This window comes from Brassica rapa, chromosome A08 (assembly GCF_000309985.2).
Source record: "Brassica rapa cultivar Chiifu-401-42 chromosome A08, CAAS_Brap_v3.01, whole genome shotgun sequence".
Classification (NCBI taxonomy): Eukaryota; Viridiplantae; Streptophyta; class Magnoliopsida; order Brassicales; family Brassicaceae; genus Brassica; species Brassica rapa.
In genome coordinates, this window is record NC_024802.2 from 6,967,805 (window position 1) to 6,989,746 (window position 21,942).

General features: G+C 35.5%; 2 protein-coding genes and 1 long non-coding RNA gene across 3 annotated transcripts; 1 reads left to right on the top strand and 2 right to left on the bottom strand.

Moving 5' to 3' along the window:
- Window positions 1-191: 191 nt before the first annotated feature.
- Window positions 192-2,968, bottom strand: LOC117127129. Its single transcript, XM_033276481.1, has one exon. It carries the CDS (start codon window positions 2,426-2,428, stop codon window positions 1,031-1,033), a length of 1,398 nt encoding a protein of 465 aa, XP_033132372.1. The 5' UTR covers window positions 2,429-2,968; the 3' UTR covers window positions 192-1,030.
- Window positions 2,969-6,403: 3,435 nt separating this feature from the next.
- On the top strand, window positions 6,404-10,267 carry LOC117127131. Its single transcript, XR_004449926.1, has 2 exons — window positions 6,404-9,906; window positions 9,948-10,267. It is a non-coding gene; the product is annotated as an uncharacterized LOC117127131 (long non-coding RNA).
- LOC103833582 (annexin D1) lies at window positions 9,898-11,793 on the bottom strand. Its single transcript, XM_009109664.3, has 5 exons — window positions 11,539-11,793; window positions 11,129-11,274; window positions 10,817-11,035; window positions 10,522-10,734; window positions 9,898-10,435 (listed from the first exon to the last, which is right to left on the bottom strand). The coding sequence occupies exons 1-5, from the start codon at window positions 11,612-11,614 to the stop codon at window positions 10,136-10,138; spliced, it is 954 nt and encodes a 317-aa protein (XP_009107912.1). The 5' UTR covers window positions 11,615-11,793; the 3' UTR covers window positions 9,898-10,135.
- Window positions 11,794-21,942: the final 10,149 nt, after the last annotated feature.

Below are 21,942 nucleotides of genomic sequence, written 5' to 3' on the forward strand. Positions count from 1 at the left end.
GCCTAGCGATTTATTGAAAAATTGGAAAAAAATCAGAGATTATACGAAAAAGAATTTTTTTATACTTTTATCTGTATAATACCACATTTTATACGTATAATACAAAAATTTTATATACTACATATTTATAAAAGACACATTATTAATACTAAGAGTAATTGATTTATAAATAATTAAATACATACCAATTAGATCACAAAATATAATTGTACTTCTTTTAGTTCACATCCATTTACAAAATATAATCCACTTACAAGAGACAAAAAAAAATATATTGTTTTGATTTTGAGAACAACCAAAAAAGAAATTTAGGATTGCACTTTCAATCCTCTATTCTTCAATAATCAAACAAATATATTGGCTCGATCTTGTAGTGGAGTTGATGCGTTAGAAGTTACAGCCTCATACTTGCCTGAAAGTAAAGATAAAAAAAATGAGACAATTAAAATCTGAGTTATAAAAGCTAAAGACAGACAAAAAAATCAAGTTTTACTCTACTGCTGAAGAGGCTGCGAATCATGAAAGATAGGATCTTTTTGGAAGACATCAGGTTCAAACTCCATGTCCACAATATCTTCATCTTCTGATTCAAAATCATCATCATACAGATCTCTTACTTTTGGGGCTTGGGTGGTAAGCACAAAATTAACATCACTGTCCATTTTTTCTACATGCTCCACAAGCCAATCTTCAACAATGTCTTCGTTACCATCATCGAAGATGACATCAACATTGTTTTCTCTGATATTTTTGTGCTTGTTAAACAATCTTGCATTGGACATAGACTAGACTGTTTAGCCTATTCACATCTAACCTATTTCTTTTTTTTTTTTGTGTATCTATAACAACAAAAGTGACATTTAGTTAGATATAAAATCAGTCTAGAAACACATTGTAAAGAAGTAACTAATACACTAACCGCTTCAAAGCTGCTCCAGTTTCTTTCACAGCCAGAGGAACTAGATGTCAAAGCAAGGATCCTTGTTGCTAACTTCTACAGATGTGGTGTACCACATCCATACGTCGACCATCAATTCCCTGAGGTTAAACAAGTTGAATGGGAGATAATCAAAGTCATCTTGTGTAAAATATTCTTTTTAAACGAAGATAGTAAAATGAAAAACAAACCTGGGTCAAAGTTTTCCTTCTTCTCACAGTCTGTCATTGCCAAGTTTCTACCAAAAGAGCCATTTCTGTTCTTGTATAGATTAACTTCATGATTGACAACTAAATCTTGCTTTTCAAAATCACCATGATAGAATATCTCTACACACATGATGAATCCGTCCATAACCTCCAAGTCACACTGAATATTGGGGTCTTTGTAGAAGTAGAATGGATTGAGAAAGTAAGCAGCCATATGCAAAGGATAATCCAACATACCTTTCATCTTCTCATCAATGATCTTAAAAATAGGCTGGTAGTTCTTCTCCAAATGGTCAGTAGCTTCTTTGATAGAATTCTTAGCCACTAAGAGCTCACCGTAAATAAAACCAAGAGAAGGAATCTTCTCTCCATCAGCAAGCCTCAGAACCTTCACCATTGGACTAAATACTTTCAAAACAGTCGTAACATTGTTCCAAAATGAACAACTCATCACAGTTTCAGATGCTAGCTTCCTTTTTGCAGTATTTGAATGTTTGCAGTCATGCCATTCATTACTATTAAACATGTTCCTCAGCTGTGCCTTCTTTTCGAATAGACTATTAAGTGTCAAAAAGCATGTTGCAAACCTTGTAGCTCCTGGCCTCACAATATCTCTTTTCGTATATGCTCTCATCATGTTTAATGTTATATAATGAGCATACACAAATATAGTGAATTTTTTTGCTTGCTCTATAACTTTAGCAAAAACTGTCAGCTTGGAAATTCCCTCAAGCATCAAATCAACAGTATGAGCAGCACATGTAGTCCAAAATATTCTCGGTCTCTTCTCCTTAAGAAGCCTAGCAGCTGCTACATTGTTGGTGGCATTATCTGTGACAACTTGCACAACCTTCTTAGCCCCTAAATCTTCAATACACTTGTCAATGTAGCTGAAGATATATTCACTGGTGTGAGCATCTTTAGAAGCATCCTTTGAAGAAAGGAAGCATGTAGCCCCTCTTGAATTAACACACAGATTCATGACGCTTCGTTTCTTTCTATCAGTCCACACATTCGTCATAACCGAGCAACCTTCTATGTCCCATTCCTCTTCCAGACCCTTTAACTTTTCTTTTGTCCTTTGCTTTTCTTCATTTAGCAAAGGTTCTCTCAGCTGATATTGTGGAGGAGGTACCCATCCAGGTCCAAACTGCCCTAAAGCTTCACAGAATAACCTAAAAAGCCTCATTGTCAACGGCATTAAATGGGATATTTGATTGATAGATCCATCGAGCACAATATTGGTGGACAGCATGTGTCTTCGCCTTTGAAATAGCATCATGGAGGCTTTGTTGTCGCGTATTTGCAGCCATTGACACTTCAGGATTAATGGGGCTCGCAAACTGATCAATAGGACCTTGGAAGTGGGGATTTTTAAGAGTTCCAAGCTCTTTTGTTAGTTCTTCAATGACAGTGTCCTTGCTTATATCAACATCTGCCCTCAAAGCTTCCTCATGTTTCCTCTTCATACTTTTCTTGTTCTTAGTTTCAGCTAAAGCCTTTTTACACTTCTCTTGATCTCCTTTAGTTGACTTTGGACAAGCTGCAACATTTCCTTTCAGATGACCAATGTGCTCCTTCATTCTGAATATACCACCAGAGAACTCTTTTCCACACAACAAACATTTAACCTTGTCAGAAAATCATGCATCACACAAAACTCCATAATCCCATCTTACATCATTTGAGTTTTTTTAAGGCGTGGAGGTGAAGCTGTTGGAGGAATATCCATTCTTCTTAATCTGAATAAAAGCAACAATAGACATTTGAGTCTCGACAAATTACAGTCCAAACAAAACTCACAAGTTTAAACTAGTTAATGTAAAAGATCTGTCACTTTAATAAGAATTGTTGATTTTCTAGATAGTTTTGTAAATAAAAAGAGACAAGAGATCAAGAGACCAAGACAAAATAGATATAAAAACAAAAACAAGAGACAAAGACAAAACAGATTAAAAAAATAACAAACATCACTAGGAGACAAAAAAAAATAGATGTGGTCATGTGGCATGATATACTTCAATACAAATATCACGAGAACTTTCAGAATCTTTATCTTAAGTTTGATTAAGAAAGACAAAAGAGTTGGTCAACCCTAAGTTAATCCCAACGGTACCAGATAAATTTTCATTCACGTGAACCTTTATCTTATTAACAATAATCGACAAAGTCAAGTTCTATAACATACTAAACTAAACTTTTACCGAACTATAAAAGAAATAAAAGACACAAAGCTGAAAATCCACAATTTGAGAATAAGCTTTAATAAATTAAAACATGAATGGTTTAGTGTTTATTACCTTGAATCTGGTACAATAAGGATTTGCAATCGATGGACAAATTTGATTCACGTTCATTTGTTTTGGATTCACTTGAACTGAGGACGAGAAATCAAAACTAGGGTTACTCGGCCGATTAATCTGCGGAAAAAATCGGTTTACTGTAGAAAGTTAGAAACCAACCGAATTAGTCCAACTTGCTACGGTGAGCTAACAATTTACGATTACTCGGCCGATTAATCGGCTAGGCGGCCGATTTTTTTAACAAGGATTATATCATTAATCGCCGAATAAAAGCTGTCCAAACATTTGCATGTCCAATGCATACTTCAGATTTCTTTGACCAAGTAACCTTTGCATTTTTGGGATCAGTTATATATAAATATGTGCAAGGATTTTAATGATCTGCCATGATTTTTGCAATGCTCTTTATATAGGATATAACACGCAATTGGGTGGTAATCTTTCATACCGTTGCCTTAGTTTTTATCAGGATAAGACCCAACTCGAAACATGTTTTATTTTTACACTCAACGGATGTATATTGAAATAGATATTGAACCAAAAGGCTACTAGCACAATCGGCCAAGGATAATCGTTGTTTTTACAAAGGGATGTCGAAAATGTTGGTTATTTAGGTGGTAACCCGAATAGTTGTGAATTATATACTTGGATAATGATTGAATCGCCATGCTTTCCTTAAAGAGTATTTCGACTGTATTCCAAGCATTTGGGTAACACGAAATCCCTTTGTAGGATAAGACAATCAAAGTTTCATTCTGATTCTAGGCTAAGATACAAAAATAACAAATAAAGCTTTAGTGCTTATATGTATTTCTTCAAAGATCTTTGATGATCTTCGAACAATGAATCTTTCTTTCTCTCTCTCTTACTAACTATTAGTTTTTGATCTTCAATCTTGTTTTACAAGTTGTAATTCAAGTTATTATTTTCCATTGCCCACAACTCCTTTTATAGAGTACTAAGGTTACAATGGTTAGCACCAATAGTTACAATGGTTAGTGAAAAGTTACAACCATTAATACCAATAGTTACATTGGTTAGACAAAAAGTCACAATGGTTCATGCCCAAAGGCTTTAATCACCAACAGTTACAATGGTTTATCACCAAAGGTTGCAACCATTTACCACTAATAGTTACAATCACAAATATCCAACAATCATCTCCCATTTCAGTATAATCATAGATTCACTAGATAATTAATACATATATCAAACTGATGCATAAATGAAAATGTTCGAAGAATTTTATCTTAGTGCAATACATATTCCAAATGTCCGAGAATCAGAATGTCCTACGGATTGAATCCCTCAACCCATTTGAGCACATGAAGATAATACACACACGTGTTTTCACACTACTCTAAGTGTTTATACTTGACACTATTATAAGCCATGTGTCTCTATCCATTCATAAGTGCATACAAAGCTAAGTCCCAGCTTATTGAAGCGGCATCACTTCACACTCATATAGGTAAGTACTTTCACTCATGCACCTGCAAATGCACTTTTTCAAAGTATTTATTAAGAATAAAATTTCAACCTAACTCTTTCTTGCAGGTCCAAGCACATACAATGGGATAATATATTGACATGTGCTACAATATTTAAGTGTATGCTTTCCACATTGAATTCAGCCTCTAATGTCATATTAGAGAGGAATTGGGTATCCCACCATTAAAGATTTCAAATGGACTTTAAACTCATCCCTTTAACAGACTCAATTATCAAGTCTTTAACTAATAATTTCGTCAAATGATATACTATATTTCTTTCAGACCGAACAAACCCTTATGGTATTCACCCTGTGAGTGATCAGCTCACATAATGCGCTATATCTAACACCAGGTGTCGCGACTTACCATTAATCACTTGATTATAAATCTTAACCAAGATTACTTCACTATCATAAATAGAAACTGGTGATACTATTTCGGTCACAACAGAATCTCTTAAATTAAATTCCCTTAGCCAATATGCCTATTAACCGGCAGATGCTAATGCTAAAAAATTTATTCAATAGTCAAACTTTCCTGCAAGTTTGCTTCTTGGAAGCCCATGAGATGATACCTCCCCAAGTAAAATTACTCAACAACTTATAGAAGAACAGTTCTTCTATATTGATAATCAAACTTGCATCTAAATATCCTTCTACCATAGAAGAAAATCTGACATATAACAAACCATAATTTATGGTTCCTTTCAAATATTCAAGTTGTGATACTTCTTGTCCTATATAAGGTACAAGCTTCACTCTAACATACATGGGAGACTTCATTGGAGAACAATCTCACAATTGAACTACTTAACAACTTTCTCAATATAATGAGATTGTGTTAATAATAGTTTTTTACTTATATGTATAAGTTTAACAATCACATCTACCTATCCATGTCTTTCATTGATGTTACATTTGCATCTTATCGGTGATGATGCATTCGCACCCTTTTGGTGACGATACATTCGAACCCTTTCGGTCCCAAACCATTCACACCCTTTCGGTCTCGAACCGTTCGCACCCTTTCGGTCCCGAACCGTTTGCACCCTTTCGGTCCCGAACTGTTTGCACCCTTTCGTTCCCGAACCATTCGGATCCTTTCCGTCCCGAACCGTTCGCATCATTTTGGTCACGAACCGTTCACACTCTTTAGGTCCCGACACGTTCGTACCCTTTGGATCCCAACACGTTTGCACCCTTTGGGTTCCAACACGTTTGCACCCTTTGGGTCCCAACACGTTTGCACCCCTTAGATCACGACCCGTTCGCATCCCTTGGATCATGATACGTTTGTGCCCCTTGGATCATGATACGTTCGTACCTCTTGGATCACGACACGTTCGTACCTCTTGGAACACGACACGTTCGTACCTCTTGGATCACGATGCAATCGCATCCCTGGATCACGATGCACTTGCATCCCTTGGATCACAATATGATCGCACCTCTTCGAAAGTTTATTCTATCAAACATTTACAACTTTCCAAACTTTGAGATTATGTAGAGACGGTTTGGAGATCTTGTCACACAAACTAGAAACCTTCCATGCGAATCTATGAGCGTTAAGTAGACATCTTTCATGTTAACCTCACATCCGTTTTCTGTTGTTTGCCCAAGACTCAATATGTTGTGCTTCAGGTCGGGTATGTAGTATATGTCTTTGAGTGCCTTCTTCTCTCCAGTCTTGCACACAAAGGTAACCACACCCCTTCCTACAATGTCAACACATGATCCATCTCCAAACTTCACCTTCCCTTTGGTGTTGAGATTCAAACTCGAAAAGAACTCCTTGTTCCCTGTCATGTGATTGCTCGCTCCATTATCCAAATACCAGACAATTGCATTGCCTTTGTCGATATCAAGATTCTTCGGAATCACCTTATCTTCGTTCAAAAACACCACCTTGTGTACATAGAGTGCATCGGCCTCTTCTGTCTCGTTTAGGTTGGTTTCTTGATTCTTCTATGTCTTCTCGGGATAGAAAGTTGTGTAGTGACCATGCTTGTTACATCTCCAACATATCAGCTTTGAACGATTCTTCTTGGAGTTGTTATCTTCGGTGTATGACGCACGGTTTTGGTTGTGTGACCTACCTCGACCTCTGGCTCTACCGTTCCTTCCTCTTCCTCTACCACGAGAATTCTCATAGCCCATCTAACTATGCTCTTCATTGTTCGAAAACATCAGCTTCCCTTGGTCTTCTTTCTGAGTTTCTTCTCCTACACGCTCCTCGTACGCCTTAAATCTTCCAACTATGTCACCCCGTCGACTTGAGATCTATGACTTTCTCAAGTGATGCTACGATCTGGATATACTTGTGTCTCAGACGACCCTTCAAAAACTTTTTGACCATCTTGGATTCTTCTATGTTTTCTCCCAACGAGGTTGCTTTGGATGATAGGCCCGATATATTCCCCGTGAAGTCATCGACCGTATCGTTCTCATCCATCTTCAACCTATCAAACTCCGTCATCAACGTCTGAAGTCTCGCCTCCTTTACACGATCAGCTCTTAGGTGCGCGACATGATGGCGTTCCAGATCTCTTTTGATGCGGTTTGTTCTCCCACCTGGAGAATCAATGTCTCTAGAACAGATTGAAACAAAAGAGCTATCGCAACATCAATCTTCTTTTGATCATCTGAACCGGGTTCGATCGTGTCCCACACTTCATGAACACGAAGTAGAACCTTCATCCTCATTGACCAAACTGTGTAGTTTGTCGATGACAACATCGGACATTGGATGGATGTTGATCCAAAGTCCTTCGTGCGTGAAGCCCTAGTCATCTTGCCGCCGCGATCTCTTGTTCACAAGAATCAGGATCTTAAGGTACAACTTAAGCTTAGATCGAGTCTCCAACTTGAGGCTCTGATACCAATTCAAATCTCTTGGAAACACAAATAGTTATAAAAACAACTTTTCTAATGTGAGATGTCAATCTAAATCCCACATTGGAAATTAAACAAAGGAGAGTCTAATATATAAAGAGATGTCCAACTCTAATTAGTACGAGGCCTTTTGGGATGGAAACCAAAAGTAAATCCATACGGGCTTGCCTTTTAAGCCCAAAGTGAACAATATCGTACTAATCAGAGTTGGACACGGGATTTCACAATCCCAACAATTGGTATCAGAGCGGTTTGACGAAAATCTGCAAGAAGACCAAAATATCCTTCGAGTAGGAATGGGACCCTTTAAGGTGGAAAAGGAGGTTCGGCAGAGATAGTCAAGAAGATCTTGGAAGTTCAGTTGTGGGAGAACATTCTCAAAGGAACGAGATGTTATGAAAGACACATTCTCAAAGGAAATCCCTGCGATTACTGGTACAAGGTGGTGCCAAGATAATCCACTGAATGAAGAATACACGAGATGAGTGTGGTCTTTAGCTTGAGGGAGAGAATGTGAGATGTCAATCTAAATCCCAGATTAGAAATTAGATAAAGGAGAGTCTAATATATAAAGAGATGTTCAACTCTAATTAGTACAAGACTTTTTGGAATGGAAACCAAAAGTAAATCCATGCGGGTTAGGGGTGTTCAATCCGGATATCGGTTCGGTATCGGTTCGGTTTTCTCGGTTTTTCGGTGTTTCGGTTTATAAAAAATAGCTACCATATTAAAACCATATTTAATATGGTTTGGTTCGGTTTATATACCGTCGGTTTTTGGTTTATTCGGTTTTATACCAAAAAACCGTAAATATATTTATCTTTTAAAATATTTTTGAATTTTACTTTATAAGATTAGATATCGGCTTTAAATTTAATTATAACATGGCGATATTTTGTTTTTAAATAATCTATTTTTTATTTTACTATTTAAATAATCAGTAAACATATTTAATTAATAAAAGTAATAGTTTTATGGAATAAAAGTAAGAAATATCAGTAATCCATAATACTATTAAACAAAAAAGTAAAAATTATGTTTTTTTTTTAATTTGATAAAAAGATTTGAACTTAAAATAAAATATTAAATAACTAAAATAAATATTTAAGTAGGAAGATCATACCAATAAAATAAATTAGGTATATGTTATTAATTATATTATATAATTTACATATACTTATACTATTATATTTTAATTGATCGGTTTATTTGGTTTATTCGGTTTGATCGGTTTATATACCAAACCATATTCATATACCGTGGTTTTTTAAAAATGACATCCATTCGGTATATTGGGTACTACCAAATCCAAACCATTTTTTCCATTTCGGTTTGGTTCGGTTTTAATTGGTTCGATTTTACCGGATTGAATACCCCTAATACGGGTTTACCTCTTAAACCCAAAGTGAATAATATCGTACTAATCAGAGTTGGACACATAATTTCACAATCCCAATAAACACTGCCTCTTTTGATTCACTTCTTGCAGAAGTGACACGAACATGTTATCCTTTTGTGTTTATGATCGGATAAGGCTTGTATTAACGACACTGGTCTTCTATGTTGTCGGCGTCTCTTTTCTTCTTCTTTTTGTAGAAACAAAAGAACTTAAGAAAGCTGATATAATTAAAATATAAGACTAAAAATTATTTAATTTAAATTTAAAATAAATCATTTGTTCATTTATAATAATTTTAAAATGATTTCATATTAAAACTGTGAATATATATATATATATATATATATATAATAAGTTTAAAATAAATTATTATATTAGTTATTTTAGTACTTTCATAAATAACTGACAAAATATATTTGATTATATGTTATATCTTTAACAAAAACTCAATACATAAAGCTAATGTATAATATTAATTTTAATAATTGTATATGTTTATTTTCTCTATTTTATTACTATTAAATTTTGGATTTTATATAAATTAAAAACTATGATTTTATATTTTTGTTGATTTATGATATTGTATCTTAAAATATACGGAAACGGAATAGCTTCCAACTTGTTTTAGAAAAATATTTTAAAAATGTTTTGGAATCCAAAACGAAATTCCACAAGTTTCCACAAGATTCTGATTCCGGAAAACAAATGTCTGAAGCTTTCGTGCAACCTAACTTTTAAAGCCATATTGCTCTTTTTTAGTATAACTTAAGAGTGCCACACTGGTTCTCTCTCTTTCTCTCTTTTGCATTATTTGGAAACTCAAAACACAACAAACAAAGTTTTTAAAGAACATCATCAAACGGTTTCAAGAAAAGAGAGAAAAAGAGAGGAGGGTTGTTTGATTTAAGCATCATCTTCACCTAGAAGTGCGACGAGCATCTTCTCGTAATCTCCACGAGTGTCTTTGGTAATGGCTTTCTCCAATGGAATGCTGTTCCTCCTCTGATACTCTTCTCCAATGACCTTCAAATCAATCTCAGCTCTTGTTGTTACAATTCTAGTGAGAGCCCCTTCGTCTGTTCCGGTTTTGTTGATTGCTGAGCGAAGAACATCCACAAAGTAAAGCTCTGGTCTTGTCAAGCACTGAATCGTTGACCTCAACAGTTCGAGGAACTTGTCGTCCCCATCTCCTTCCTCAAGACTCTGTAAGATGAACAGTTTTAGCATTGTTCTAAGAAAAGAAAAAGCTTAGATTATTAAGTTAATAAATGAACATTTTTAGCCTTCACCTTGAGGATTTCCTCGCCATGATCATCTTGGTAGCGGTTGAAAGTAGCATTGATCTGCGCTTTGCTCCTTGTGGACAAAATCCTAATGACCTCCTCATCGCTGTAGTGCTTGTCCTTGATTCTCTCATGGATCAGCTTAGCTTCTTGCTTTGCCAATGTCATGTTCACCTCGTCTCCTTCGTACCTGTATGAGCTGACAAGAGAAACCAAAAGCTGCAAAAAGAAACAGACAACTAAATAATTAGTCTTTCCAAATACTTTTGCATTCTCATAAAAAAAATCTTGATTTTATTACCTTTCTGAAGTCACCGGTGGTGTGGTGAGCGACATCCTCTTCAATAGACTTCTTGAAACGAGCATGGTAAGCTTGCCTGGCGTGAAGCAGCTGCGTTGAGGTCCTTGTGCAAGCTACTTCCATAAGCACTTGGTTGCTTGAAGTCCATCTTTTGGTAGCTTCATTAGCCAACAAGGCATCACGCTCCCCGGGCTCAAGAGTCCAGAGCAAGATTGCTCTCTGTCCATGAAACAAATCATATTAAGATACGTATAACTTGCAAACACACACACGCACAAGTTTGAGGATATTGTAAAAGAAAAAAAAACGTACCTCGAAGTCGCTTGAGAGTTCCTTGTCAAGACTCTTGAGAAGGTGTTCTCCAAAGACTTCATGGTATGTTTGCCTGATCAGCTTCCTCTGTTCAGCGCTTCTGTGAGCCAAGATTGATATGATCAAGTCCTCGTTGGTACCCCATCCTGCCAAAAGAAACAAGGAATCCAATTCTCAGAAGTCGAACGTCAGATTCAACATCATACAAAAGCTATTCATTTCATAGTGTCAACATGACCTGATGATAATTAAAACTATAATACTTTATCAGAGAAATGAGAAAAACACTACAAGCATAAACATATCTTCAATATCGAACAAAGAAACGATCAGATCAGAGAAGGAACAAGCTCGATCTACAACTACACCATCAAGAACATGATCCTACTAAGACAAAACAAGCATGGTACCTTCAAAGGCGGTTTTCAACTGCTCAGCATCTTCAGATGGGGAAGGAACCGAAGAAGAAACCTTAAGAGTCGCCATTTTTAATCTTTGCAGGTTGTTTTTTTTCACTCTCTCTCTCTGGTCAAGTGTATGTCGAGAGTCGAAGCAGATTAGATGATTGATTTATAAAGAGAAAAGGCTAAAACAGAATTATACTTTTTTCTGCCACGTGTTTCTTACACCTGCTCAATTATTTGATTTCTTCCCTTTTAATTTATTCACAGATCATTGCACCGAAACCTATCGTTATCACTTATCTGACTAAAACGGGTTGATTGGATGTCATGCCATAAAGCGAATCACAAGACTACGCGTTTCTCTTCATTTAACTGGGAAGGCCATTGGTTTCTGCCGACAAAAAAAAACATGCCTCTGCCGACAAAAAGAACATGCCTCTACAATATTCTAGTGTAGAAGTCTTTGACATTTACATAATGTTGCCACGCCATTGACCGGAATAAAGAGCACTAGTAGGTGAATGGTCAGCAGAAGGCCAAAAGATGTGAAACTCTTTCTAGCCAAATCATTCATGTTATGCAAAGCCATGGGAAACTTTTATAGCTGATATAAGCGATATAAAACATTGCCCTAAAACATTTCACAAAAAGTTTTTTTTTTCTTTAAGGCTTAAATTTCATAAAAACTTCTACATCAAAAATAATACTATAGCGTAGAAAAATATAAATTAAACTAACAAATAAAATATTAATTACAAAAATATTATTTTCTGTTTACAAATCAGTTTTTGAAATGGATTTATAGATAAAATAATTAAATCAGTCCATGTTTCTTATCCAATACTCAAAAAAATAGTACAGTTTTGTCTGTTTTATCATTAATAACATTTCGAAAACCGATCTAACTATTCTGTTTTCTAATAATTAGCAACTCTTTTCATTTTGTTATTTAAGAAACTCAAGCTTGTATCATACTTCCAATTTTTTAAATTATGATTACCACAGTGCTTCGCATAAACTAATGTTTCTTTAATCATTTTATACACTTGGTCTATACTTAAGATTAGTCTAAGATGATGCCCTTAATTGTTTTATAAAAATCTGATGTCCTAAGCAAATGTTTCATTTATTCTCACGAAGACACGAGTCTGATGTGGTAATGTTTGTTGTTCTCTTTGATAGGTTGTAACTGGCAAATATGTTTAAGAATTAATGAAATAACATGAATGGACACACAAAGAAAAATGGAATAGATTCACTCAATTCATTCTTCATTCATTTTTTTCCGAATAATTCCTTTTGTATTTCAACCTTTTATTTTTGGAATGGATGAAATGATTATTCTATTTCACTCAAGTTAAATTGTAAAAAGAAAAAGAATTGGTGGAATAAATAATTCCTCATCATCCATTTCAAATAATGATAATTCAGTTGTAGTCTTGGTAATTTTAGAACTCTCCTAAAAAGATTAGGATCTCACACTTATACTCTTTTTATAGTTGAATTTGAGTTTATCGCATATTTGATATCCTAAATCAGAAGGCGGTTTAGGAATGTAGAGTATATCCTCGTGGAACATTGTTTTTGGATTGAAATAGATATGTATGTTAAATTTCGGTCTGAATCTATTTGGGTTGCATGAGTCAGTAGAAATTATATCTCACATATATCATTCTGGTCTTTAAACTTCAAATCCCACTGCACTTCTTGGACGTTCCATCATTTAAAAAAAAAAATTGAGACCACTAGCATTATCCTTTCAAGTATTCGTATTGGGTGAGGGAAGAGACATATTTTTGGTGGGATCTTTGGACACTATTCGGTCAGCTAATTCATTTCTTAGGGTCCTTTTCCCCGATGGATATGGGAATACCCTCACTGGCCCTTGTTTCAGAATTTACTTGGGATAGTGAGATTTTGTTACGGTGAGAACATACCATCAATTACAGCTCCTTACTTTCGTCCACCATTCGAGTTTCAGTTAGAAATGGTAATCTGGCCTGGTGGATCAGAGATAAGGTTTTCTCGCATTTAATTCCAAAGAAATTTGGAATAGCACAAAATTATCAAAATCCACAGTTTCTAATAGAAGTTTAGAGGTGAACAGAAATTGAGGTTTCTTATTCAATGGAGTACGGAAGAGGAACGTGATGAGAGAGAAGAGGAAACAAGAAGAATATTTCTGTTATTCAATAAAGTGTGTGTTGATCACACTATATACATGTTAATTGTTATCCGGAACAAACCGGTTATTAGACTAAGCCAATTGTACAACTAAACCGTATAAAATATTTCTATAATAAACCAATATTCCCCCTCAACATGGAGCATATATGTTAATGAACTCCATATCGCTCATCAAATGTCGGAAAAGAGAAGGATATAGAGGCTTAGTTAGGATATCAGCCAGTTGATTTGTTGTCCTGACATTGAAGATTTCTGATATATCCTTTCTTAACCCACTCGCGAACAATGTGACAATCACGCTCAATGTGTTTTGTCCGTTCGTGAAAGACGAAGTTGTTTGCGATATGTATAGCTTCAGTGTTATCACAGTACAAAGGAGAAGCTTCCTGAGTGTCTAACTATAGGTCATATAATAGATTGCGGAACCATCATTTCCCGAACAGCATCAGACATGGACGGGTACTCAGACTCAGCAGATGAGTTAGAAATAGTGTCTTGTTTGAAGATGTAAGATGTATGTCCTGAAGTAGTCGATGACGTAGTTGCTGAAGCAGACGTCGTGTTGAGTGGTGAAGACCATGTGGATTCAAGATGCTGAGCTGGAGTCGTGTAGACTTGGAGAGCAAGGGAGTATCTTGGAGATAAAGAAAGAGGAATAAACTTAAGGACCAAGTTTATAACATAAAGAAAGAGGAATAAGTGCATTCCAAGAAAATGAAAGTTGCACTTAATGTTATGGAAGATGTCCATATCCATGTTGCCTTTGAGACTAGGGTTTCAGGAACGTGGAGAATAATATAAGATAGCTATGAGTCGTCTGTAAAGAGACAGAGACACATAGGTTGATCTTATAGAGAGAGAGAAGTTCTTGGAAGTGTTTTGGGGTCGTGTTGAAGCAGTGGCTGAAGTACTTGACGGTAGAGAGACATAAGCGGGTAGCTTAGGAATCCTTCAGTGTCGTGTGTTAGAGTGTTAACACTAGACGAGTAAAGCTGAATAAACAAGGTTTTGTAAAGATTGTTTAAAGGAAATTATAATAAAAGCTTTGGTGTTTCCTTGTGTATTTGTCTGTTGATTTATCTTCTGCATTACTACATTGTGGTGTCATCTTGCACTAACAAGTGGTATCAGAGCGGGGCACCTAAGTTATCGGTGTAATCCTGAAGGTGAAGATGGACACGATTGTTTCGGTGCAGAAGGCAATCATGTTGAATGCGGACCAGTATAGTCATTGGAAGGCTCGCATGAAGCAAATGATTCGAGGAATCAATGAAGATGCTTGGACAACTATGGAGATTGGTTGGGAGGAGCCTACCATAGTCACAGGAGATGGGAAGAAGCCTAAGCTAAAAGAGGATTGGTCAGAGGCGTTGTCGGTGATTTTTGAAGCAGTTGAAGCAGAACAGTTCCAGGTGATTCAGGGGAGTACTTCGGCTAAAGAGCCGTGGGAGATTCTTCTGAATTCGTTTGAAGGAGATGAGAGTGTCAAGAGGACACGTCTAGATCATCTTGGGGCACAGTTTGAGAATCTCAGGTGGTCTGATAATGATTCTGTGGCGAGTTTTAGTATCAAACTTAGTGGTATGGTGCATGAAGCATTTGTACTTGGGAAGAAGTACAAGGAGAAGAAGCTGGTAAAGAAGTTACTACGCTGTCTTCCAACGAAGTTTGGAGCTCACAAGCCGGTATTGAATATGACCACAAACACGAATGAGCTCAAGTTTGACAAGCTTGTGGGCATGCTGAAGGCAGAAGAGATGGAGACAGACAGTAGTTCAGTCTCTACGTCAGGTGGTGCATCAAGGAGTATAGCTATTGCTGTTGACAAAGATGGAGATAGATCTTCGAATGTTGAAGATGCCATGGGGATGTTGGTTAGGAATCTGGGTAAGATGATGAATTCCTCTGGTAGGAGGAATCAGTATGGTCGCCAGGGAGGTGATTTTGGCAATAGCAGAAGAAGAGAACGTCTTAGATGCTATGAGTGTGAAGGTGTTGGTCATATAAAGGCTGACTGTCCTGTAGCACAACGGAGAGAACTTAAATGTTCTGAGTGCAGAGGTGTTGGACACACACGGCGTGAATGTCCAAACTCAAAGAAGGAAAAAGGTGTTCCATTGCAGTCGCCTGATGATTCAGAGTCTGAAGAAGATGGAAAGGTGATGAAAAAACTTGTTGCATTTGGTGCACGCAAGGAGGAATCCAGTGAATCCTCGGATTCAGATATTGATACAGACTCTAAAGACTATCACGTGATGCTCAACAAGTAGTTGAATCTCAAGAATGAGAATCTGAGGTTGCAACACGATCTGGTGCAAAGCCGTGAGCAGTATGATGATCTTGCTGAAGAACTTGCTATTGTACATGAGAAGAATGAGTCTCTGGAGACGGAGGTTAGCAAGCTGAGAGAAGTTGCTACTGGTGAACAAGAGAGAGCAAGGATGCTGGAACGTGATTTGGCTGAGAATCGCAAGCATATCAGGATGCTCAACAGTGGATCCAAGGACTTGGATAAGATACTCTCTATGGGAAAACCAGCCAAGGTGAACTGGGGACTGGGATATCCAGGAGCTGAGAGTACTAAGCTTTTAAGTGCCTTACGTAATCAAAAACTGTCGTACATCAGAAAGTAGTGAAACTAAAAGAGAGCTTCTTTTGTTTAGCACGATGATGAATATCACAGTTCATCAATCCTTTAATCTTTGCCTTTGAAAATCCAAGTACATTAGAAAGTAGTTATATTCGCTCAACACAACTATGGCCAAAACGTTGATGCTAATCAGATGCATCAACTACATTATTAGCAAAAGAAGAAGCATAAGTAGAGATAGCAGAACTCGAAGCAGCCATATCCAGGACGTACAAGTTGGCAATGCGTCTACCGCTTCCAATCATCCATCCCCTGATAGGATCTTGTATTTGAAAAGAACTAAAATCAAAGACCACTTGAGCACCAATATCAGAAGTCGAGGAACTGACACTCAGAAGATTTAGTCTGAATTCTGGGATAAACGGAACATTTGATAGAGTTAATGTAGCATAGATAACAATCTGACCAATTCCACAAACTCTGAGTGTAGAACCATTAGGTAGATTCACAAAATGCTGAACAGAAGTATCAAGTTTAATGAAAGCTGAGAAGGCAATGAAATCTTGAATTTGATCTTTGTTCAGTTTCCCAACAAGATTGTCCAAGCCAAAGACATTGTGAGAAGGTTCTTGAACAGCAACGATAGCTAAAACAGCAGGAGACTTCGACTGTGATGACTTGTCAGTGTTCCATTTCCCTTTCTTCCAACCAACCGGATACCCATGTAACTTATAACAACAATCAAAAACATGACCAGTGTTGCCACAATGAGAACAGACTGCTCCAGGCTTCCTTTGGAAACATTCAACACACCTTGTTGATTTATGCTAGAATCACCGGGAATACACCAGACTGAACTGGGTTAGGAGATCTAGACAAACAGAGGATTGAGTAGAATCTTGACTAACTTGGAAGGCATGTGGAGCGATCACTGAGTTAAACTGACGTTGGCTATCGTCCTGATCCAGAATGTTGCAGATTTCAGCAAGATCAGGAAGAAGCTTGCGCATAATGATTTGGCTACGACGAATGATCGAGTATTTCTCATTCAAACCGACCAAAAATTTGATGGTTCTGCTTCGCTCAACTTTAGCTTTGACTTCACGTTGGCTGTGAGACAAAGGTCTGTTACAGCATAACACATTTCAGGAGATTTAGTGCCATCAAGGTTATCCCAAAGGGTCTTGAGGGTATAATAACTAGATAAATCAAGAGAGCCTTGACAGAGATCTTGAATCTGTTGGATCAACTGAAATGTGCATGGAAGGTTTGTCTCGTGAAAGCGATTGTGAAGATCAGTCCATATTTCAGTGGCATCATCAAAAGACAAAATACTACCATAGATCTGCGTAGAAACCGAGTTGAGAAGCCAAGATTTAACCATGCTATTACGACGAGACCAGACCCGAAAAAGATGATTACCTCAATCAGGGCGAGGCAGTGAACCGTCAACAAAGGCGATTTTGTTCTTCGCATCAAGGGCGATTTTCATCACAGAGCACCACTGAGTATAGTTCAATCCATACAGCTGAACGGAAACAATCATCAAACCTGGATGATTAACACTATGGAGAAACAGTGGAGAATGAATGCTGTCTGGATTCATCATGGCGGAAAGAGCAAAAGGATCCGGTAACGTTGGAGCTACAACTGCTTCATGAGGAGAAGAGGAGATACCAGGGAGCGGATTCGACCTACCAGCACGTGTGAAATGACCAGAACGGCGAGAAGGACGGAGATTGACAACCATCATGACGATGAAAACTCGAAACGAAAGAACAAAGATCGAAAAAGGTCAAAACGGAGCTCGAAATGAAGAGCAGGAGACGATGTTGAGATTGAGCTCAATGCTCTGATACAATAATAGAAATTTAGAGGTGAACAGAAATGGAGGTTTCTTCTTCAATGGAATACGGAAGAGGAACGTGATGAGAGAGAAGAGGAAACAAGAAAAATATTTTTGATATTCACTAAAGTTTGTGTTGATCACACTATATACAAATTAATTGTTATCCGGAACAAACCAGTTATTAGACTAAGCCAATTGTACAACTAAACCATATATAATATATCTATAATAAACTAATAGTTTCTTGATCTTTTTTAGTGTGGAATTATGTCGCAGTTCCTAAACATTCCTTTACAGTTTGGCTATCCATTCTTGATCGTAACCCAACTCTTGGTATATTAAGAGCTTGAGATCTGGATGTGGAGACTATGTGTCTTCTCCGTGGCACTCAGTATGAGTCGAAATCACTTCTTCAGGCGTATATCGCTGTTTGGATGCAGGAATGCGTTTACTACTTTCCAAATGAATGCGACAATGTACTTGGTTGGATATCTAGATGGTTTAGTGTTTTGGGATTCATGTATTTTATATTGTGTTTTCGGTTTAGTTGACTTTTTTATTCTTTAATTTAACATGTGTTTCTTTTGAATTTATTTTATTAAAAATTTCTATATTTTATTCGGTTTAATTCGGTTAATGGTAGAATAATGATGAAGTGTAGTAAAAGAATTAATAAAATTGATAACTAGACCTGAGGGTTAATCCCCCCTATATATTAAATGAGAAGTCACTTTAGTGATTTCTCGTGACGTGTCGCTCATAGGTGAAGTTTTAAGAAATTGTTATAATTTGATTGGTTGATTGTTCTTAAATTTTATTTATTTAATTTAGATCTAAAAATTTAAGGTAAGTCTAAAATCATTTAACATCACTTGCCATATAATCTAAAGAATATTACAAATAACAATTTATGGAAATTAATTCTCGAAATTATGGAAAGATTAATAATGTTTTATTTATTACTTTTAATATTTATAAACTATAAAATATAATGAACGAAATTTTATATAAGATAATTATAATACTTTTATACTCTACTTAATGAACTATATTTGAATATAATTATATAATAACAATTTAAAATATTACAAAATCTAAACATTTTTATTAATATTATATTTAAATTATTTATCGTTGTTTAAAGAATAAATTTATCAGAATTTCAAAATAATTTATAAAATGTTATAAATTATTTATAAAAATATAAACCTACTATATATTGATTGAGAAATCACATAAGTGATTTTTTATTATGTGTCGATCATAAATGAACTCTTCAAATTGTTATAATTTGATTTGCCGATGATTTTTAATTTTATTTATTATAATTATATCTAAATAATTTTAGAAATAATTATTTATGGTAACTAGTTGTTGAAACTATGAAAGAATAATAATGTGTTCAAAATTTTAATATATTTATAAATTACATAAAATAAGAAACAAAAATATGTATTTGAATTGATATAATGATTTTTTATTCGTATAGAAAGTCTTATATTTGTATAAAGTATCATAATAACTATTAATGTCTAATAAATTTCATGCATGCTTTATAAATCATTTGTTAAATTATAATTAAATTTATAAAATTATTTATATTGGCTTATCAGATGTTTTAAATTATTATAAGAGGTTCTAAGTCATTTATAGAAGCTTATATATTAATTTATAAAAGTATTTTGAAAATTTATTTTATATTAAATGAGAACTCATTTAATTAATTTTTTCTTAGGTGTCTTTGAGTTTTGGAAAAATTATTATAATTTGATTCGTTAATAGATTTTCTGTTTTATTTATTTTATGAGTAAAAAATTCACTTCTAGAACCAATTTTTATCAGTATCTAAACGATATAAATATATTTCATAATATAATTTATGGTAATTAAATATGTGATTTATATAAAATATATGTAATGCTCATAAAATCATTTTATTACTCAAGTATTTATAAACTATATAATATATTTCATAAGTAATTTCTATAATTGATATAGTAGTTTTATATTCCTATGCATTTGAATATGAATATATAGAGAATGTGTAACAATCATATTGTTTTATCTTTTAATCTTAATAAAGACATATGACTTTAGCTATAAATTATTTAAAAATCAAATGTTTCAAAACTACATACCTTCAAAACTCATTTTTATTGAAAACTGAATTATGAATATTATATATAACTAATTTTAGTAAAAAATTTCAATACAAAATATCAACAGATATTTAAAATAGTCATAATCATCTTTTTCAAAAATAATTATTCTTTAAAAATATTTAATAGTAAACACATATACAATTTTTGATGATGAAAAAATATCTTAATTTGACAAATCTATATATATATATATAAATATGTTTACCTCTCTCATGATGCTGCCACATGGGATTCCGGGTCACAAAGTCGAGTCTCCAGGAACCGACACGTGTCCAGCGTCCAAAACGCATCTCTTCATTGTTTGGATATCAGCTGGGCTTTTAATCGTTATGCGTCTGTTTAATGTTATTGGGCTTAAGTTCAGATTGTGTTTTTGGCCCAGAAACCCTATCATGCGCTAATCCAGAAACATGTGTTTTCACTGCTTTTCGTACGATGGCGACGGCGATGCTCGACCTTCCTCACAGTTTCTGAAACGGAGTGCATTATGGCTTTTTCGTGTTTAATCCCATTAATTAAGATGCCCACTACGAGTTCTTCAATGCCTTGTTTGCATTGGCGAAGCTCTATGCTTTCGGATATAAATAAGCAAGTATTTATCTTCTGGAAATCACATCTCTTCATCTCTCTTCTTCTCATCTCTCTTATAGTATACTAATTCAATGTTTAATGAGGCTCCAGAGGATGTGATGATTGCGAAAGAGCTGAGGTAGAGAACCCGTTCTTCATCTCAGCCGTACGAGAGCTAAACTCAATCTAGGGTTCTGAAAGCGTTCTTTCATCTTCTGATAAGATCATAACAAGAGTCATGGCATCGTGGGATCATCTCCACTTGTATACCATGTTCTAAATTAGTTTAGTGGGCAGTTATTTAGTTGACATGTTATTGTGTATTTAAGTTATGTATGTTTTGTTTAATGGGATATGAAAAGAAAATTGAAGTAACTTGTGTTTTGTTCTATTTAGTTTGTTCTTTCACAAACTCTCTTAGCTTTGAGGAGGGGCCTTAATTGGCATCAAAGCAAACTTGTGTTCTAAGGTATCAAAGGGGTTGATTAAGTTCACTCCTAACAATTGGTATCAGAGCACTTCTATCCTGCGATTTCGCGTCACCGATTTGATCCGGACCACTTAACTGTGGTATCAAATCACTTTCACCCAAAAAAAAAAAAAGAAAAAAAAAACCAAAAAAAAAAAAATGTTTCAGCAGCTTCATGATTGTGAAGATTATTACGATCACGTCTACTCTGTTCGCGAGCCTTTGTATGACGTATACGATGAAGATGTTGTGATGGGCTTCCATGAAGTGCAAGCTGAAATGCTCCGGAAAGTTCATGACGAGCTCCAAAAGATGAAAGTTTGTATAGCGGATAGTGTCAAGCGTCTCGAGAAGACCGTTAATCATATGGTGGAGGTGGTGAAAGATATGAGATCTAGTGAAGAAAAAGCTAGTGATGGTAACGTTCAACAACCTTCTCAAAGATGTGTATCAGTTACGCAATCGGCAAACTCAACGCTAAAACGTGGACGACCTCGAACGGTTCCGTTCCGCAAATGTCAAACTTCACATGTTGGCAAACCAAGAAATATTAGCCCAATAACGTACAGAGATGGTCTTGGCT

What these genes read in the sequence shown, in the direction of transcription:
- LOC103833582 (XM_009109664.3), bottom strand. Translation starts at nt 11,614, where the DNA reads ATGGCGACTCTTAAGGTTTCTTCTTCGGTTCCTTCCCCATCTGAAGAT. An exon ending in GTTGAAAACCGCCTTTGAAG is followed by an intron (nt 11,275 to 11,538) that starts GTACCATGCTTG and finishes TTCTTTTGGCAG; the next exon opens with GATGGGGTACCAACGAGGAC. An exon ending in ATGGCGAGGAAATCCTCAAG is followed by an intron (nt 10,436 to 10,521) that starts GTGAAGGCTAAA and finishes TTCATCTTACAG; the next exon opens with AGTCTTGAGGAAGGAGATGG.
- LOC117127129 (XM_033276481.1), bottom strand. Translation starts at nt 2,428, where the DNA reads ATGATGCTATTTCAAAGGCGAAGACACATGCTGTCCACCAATATTGTG.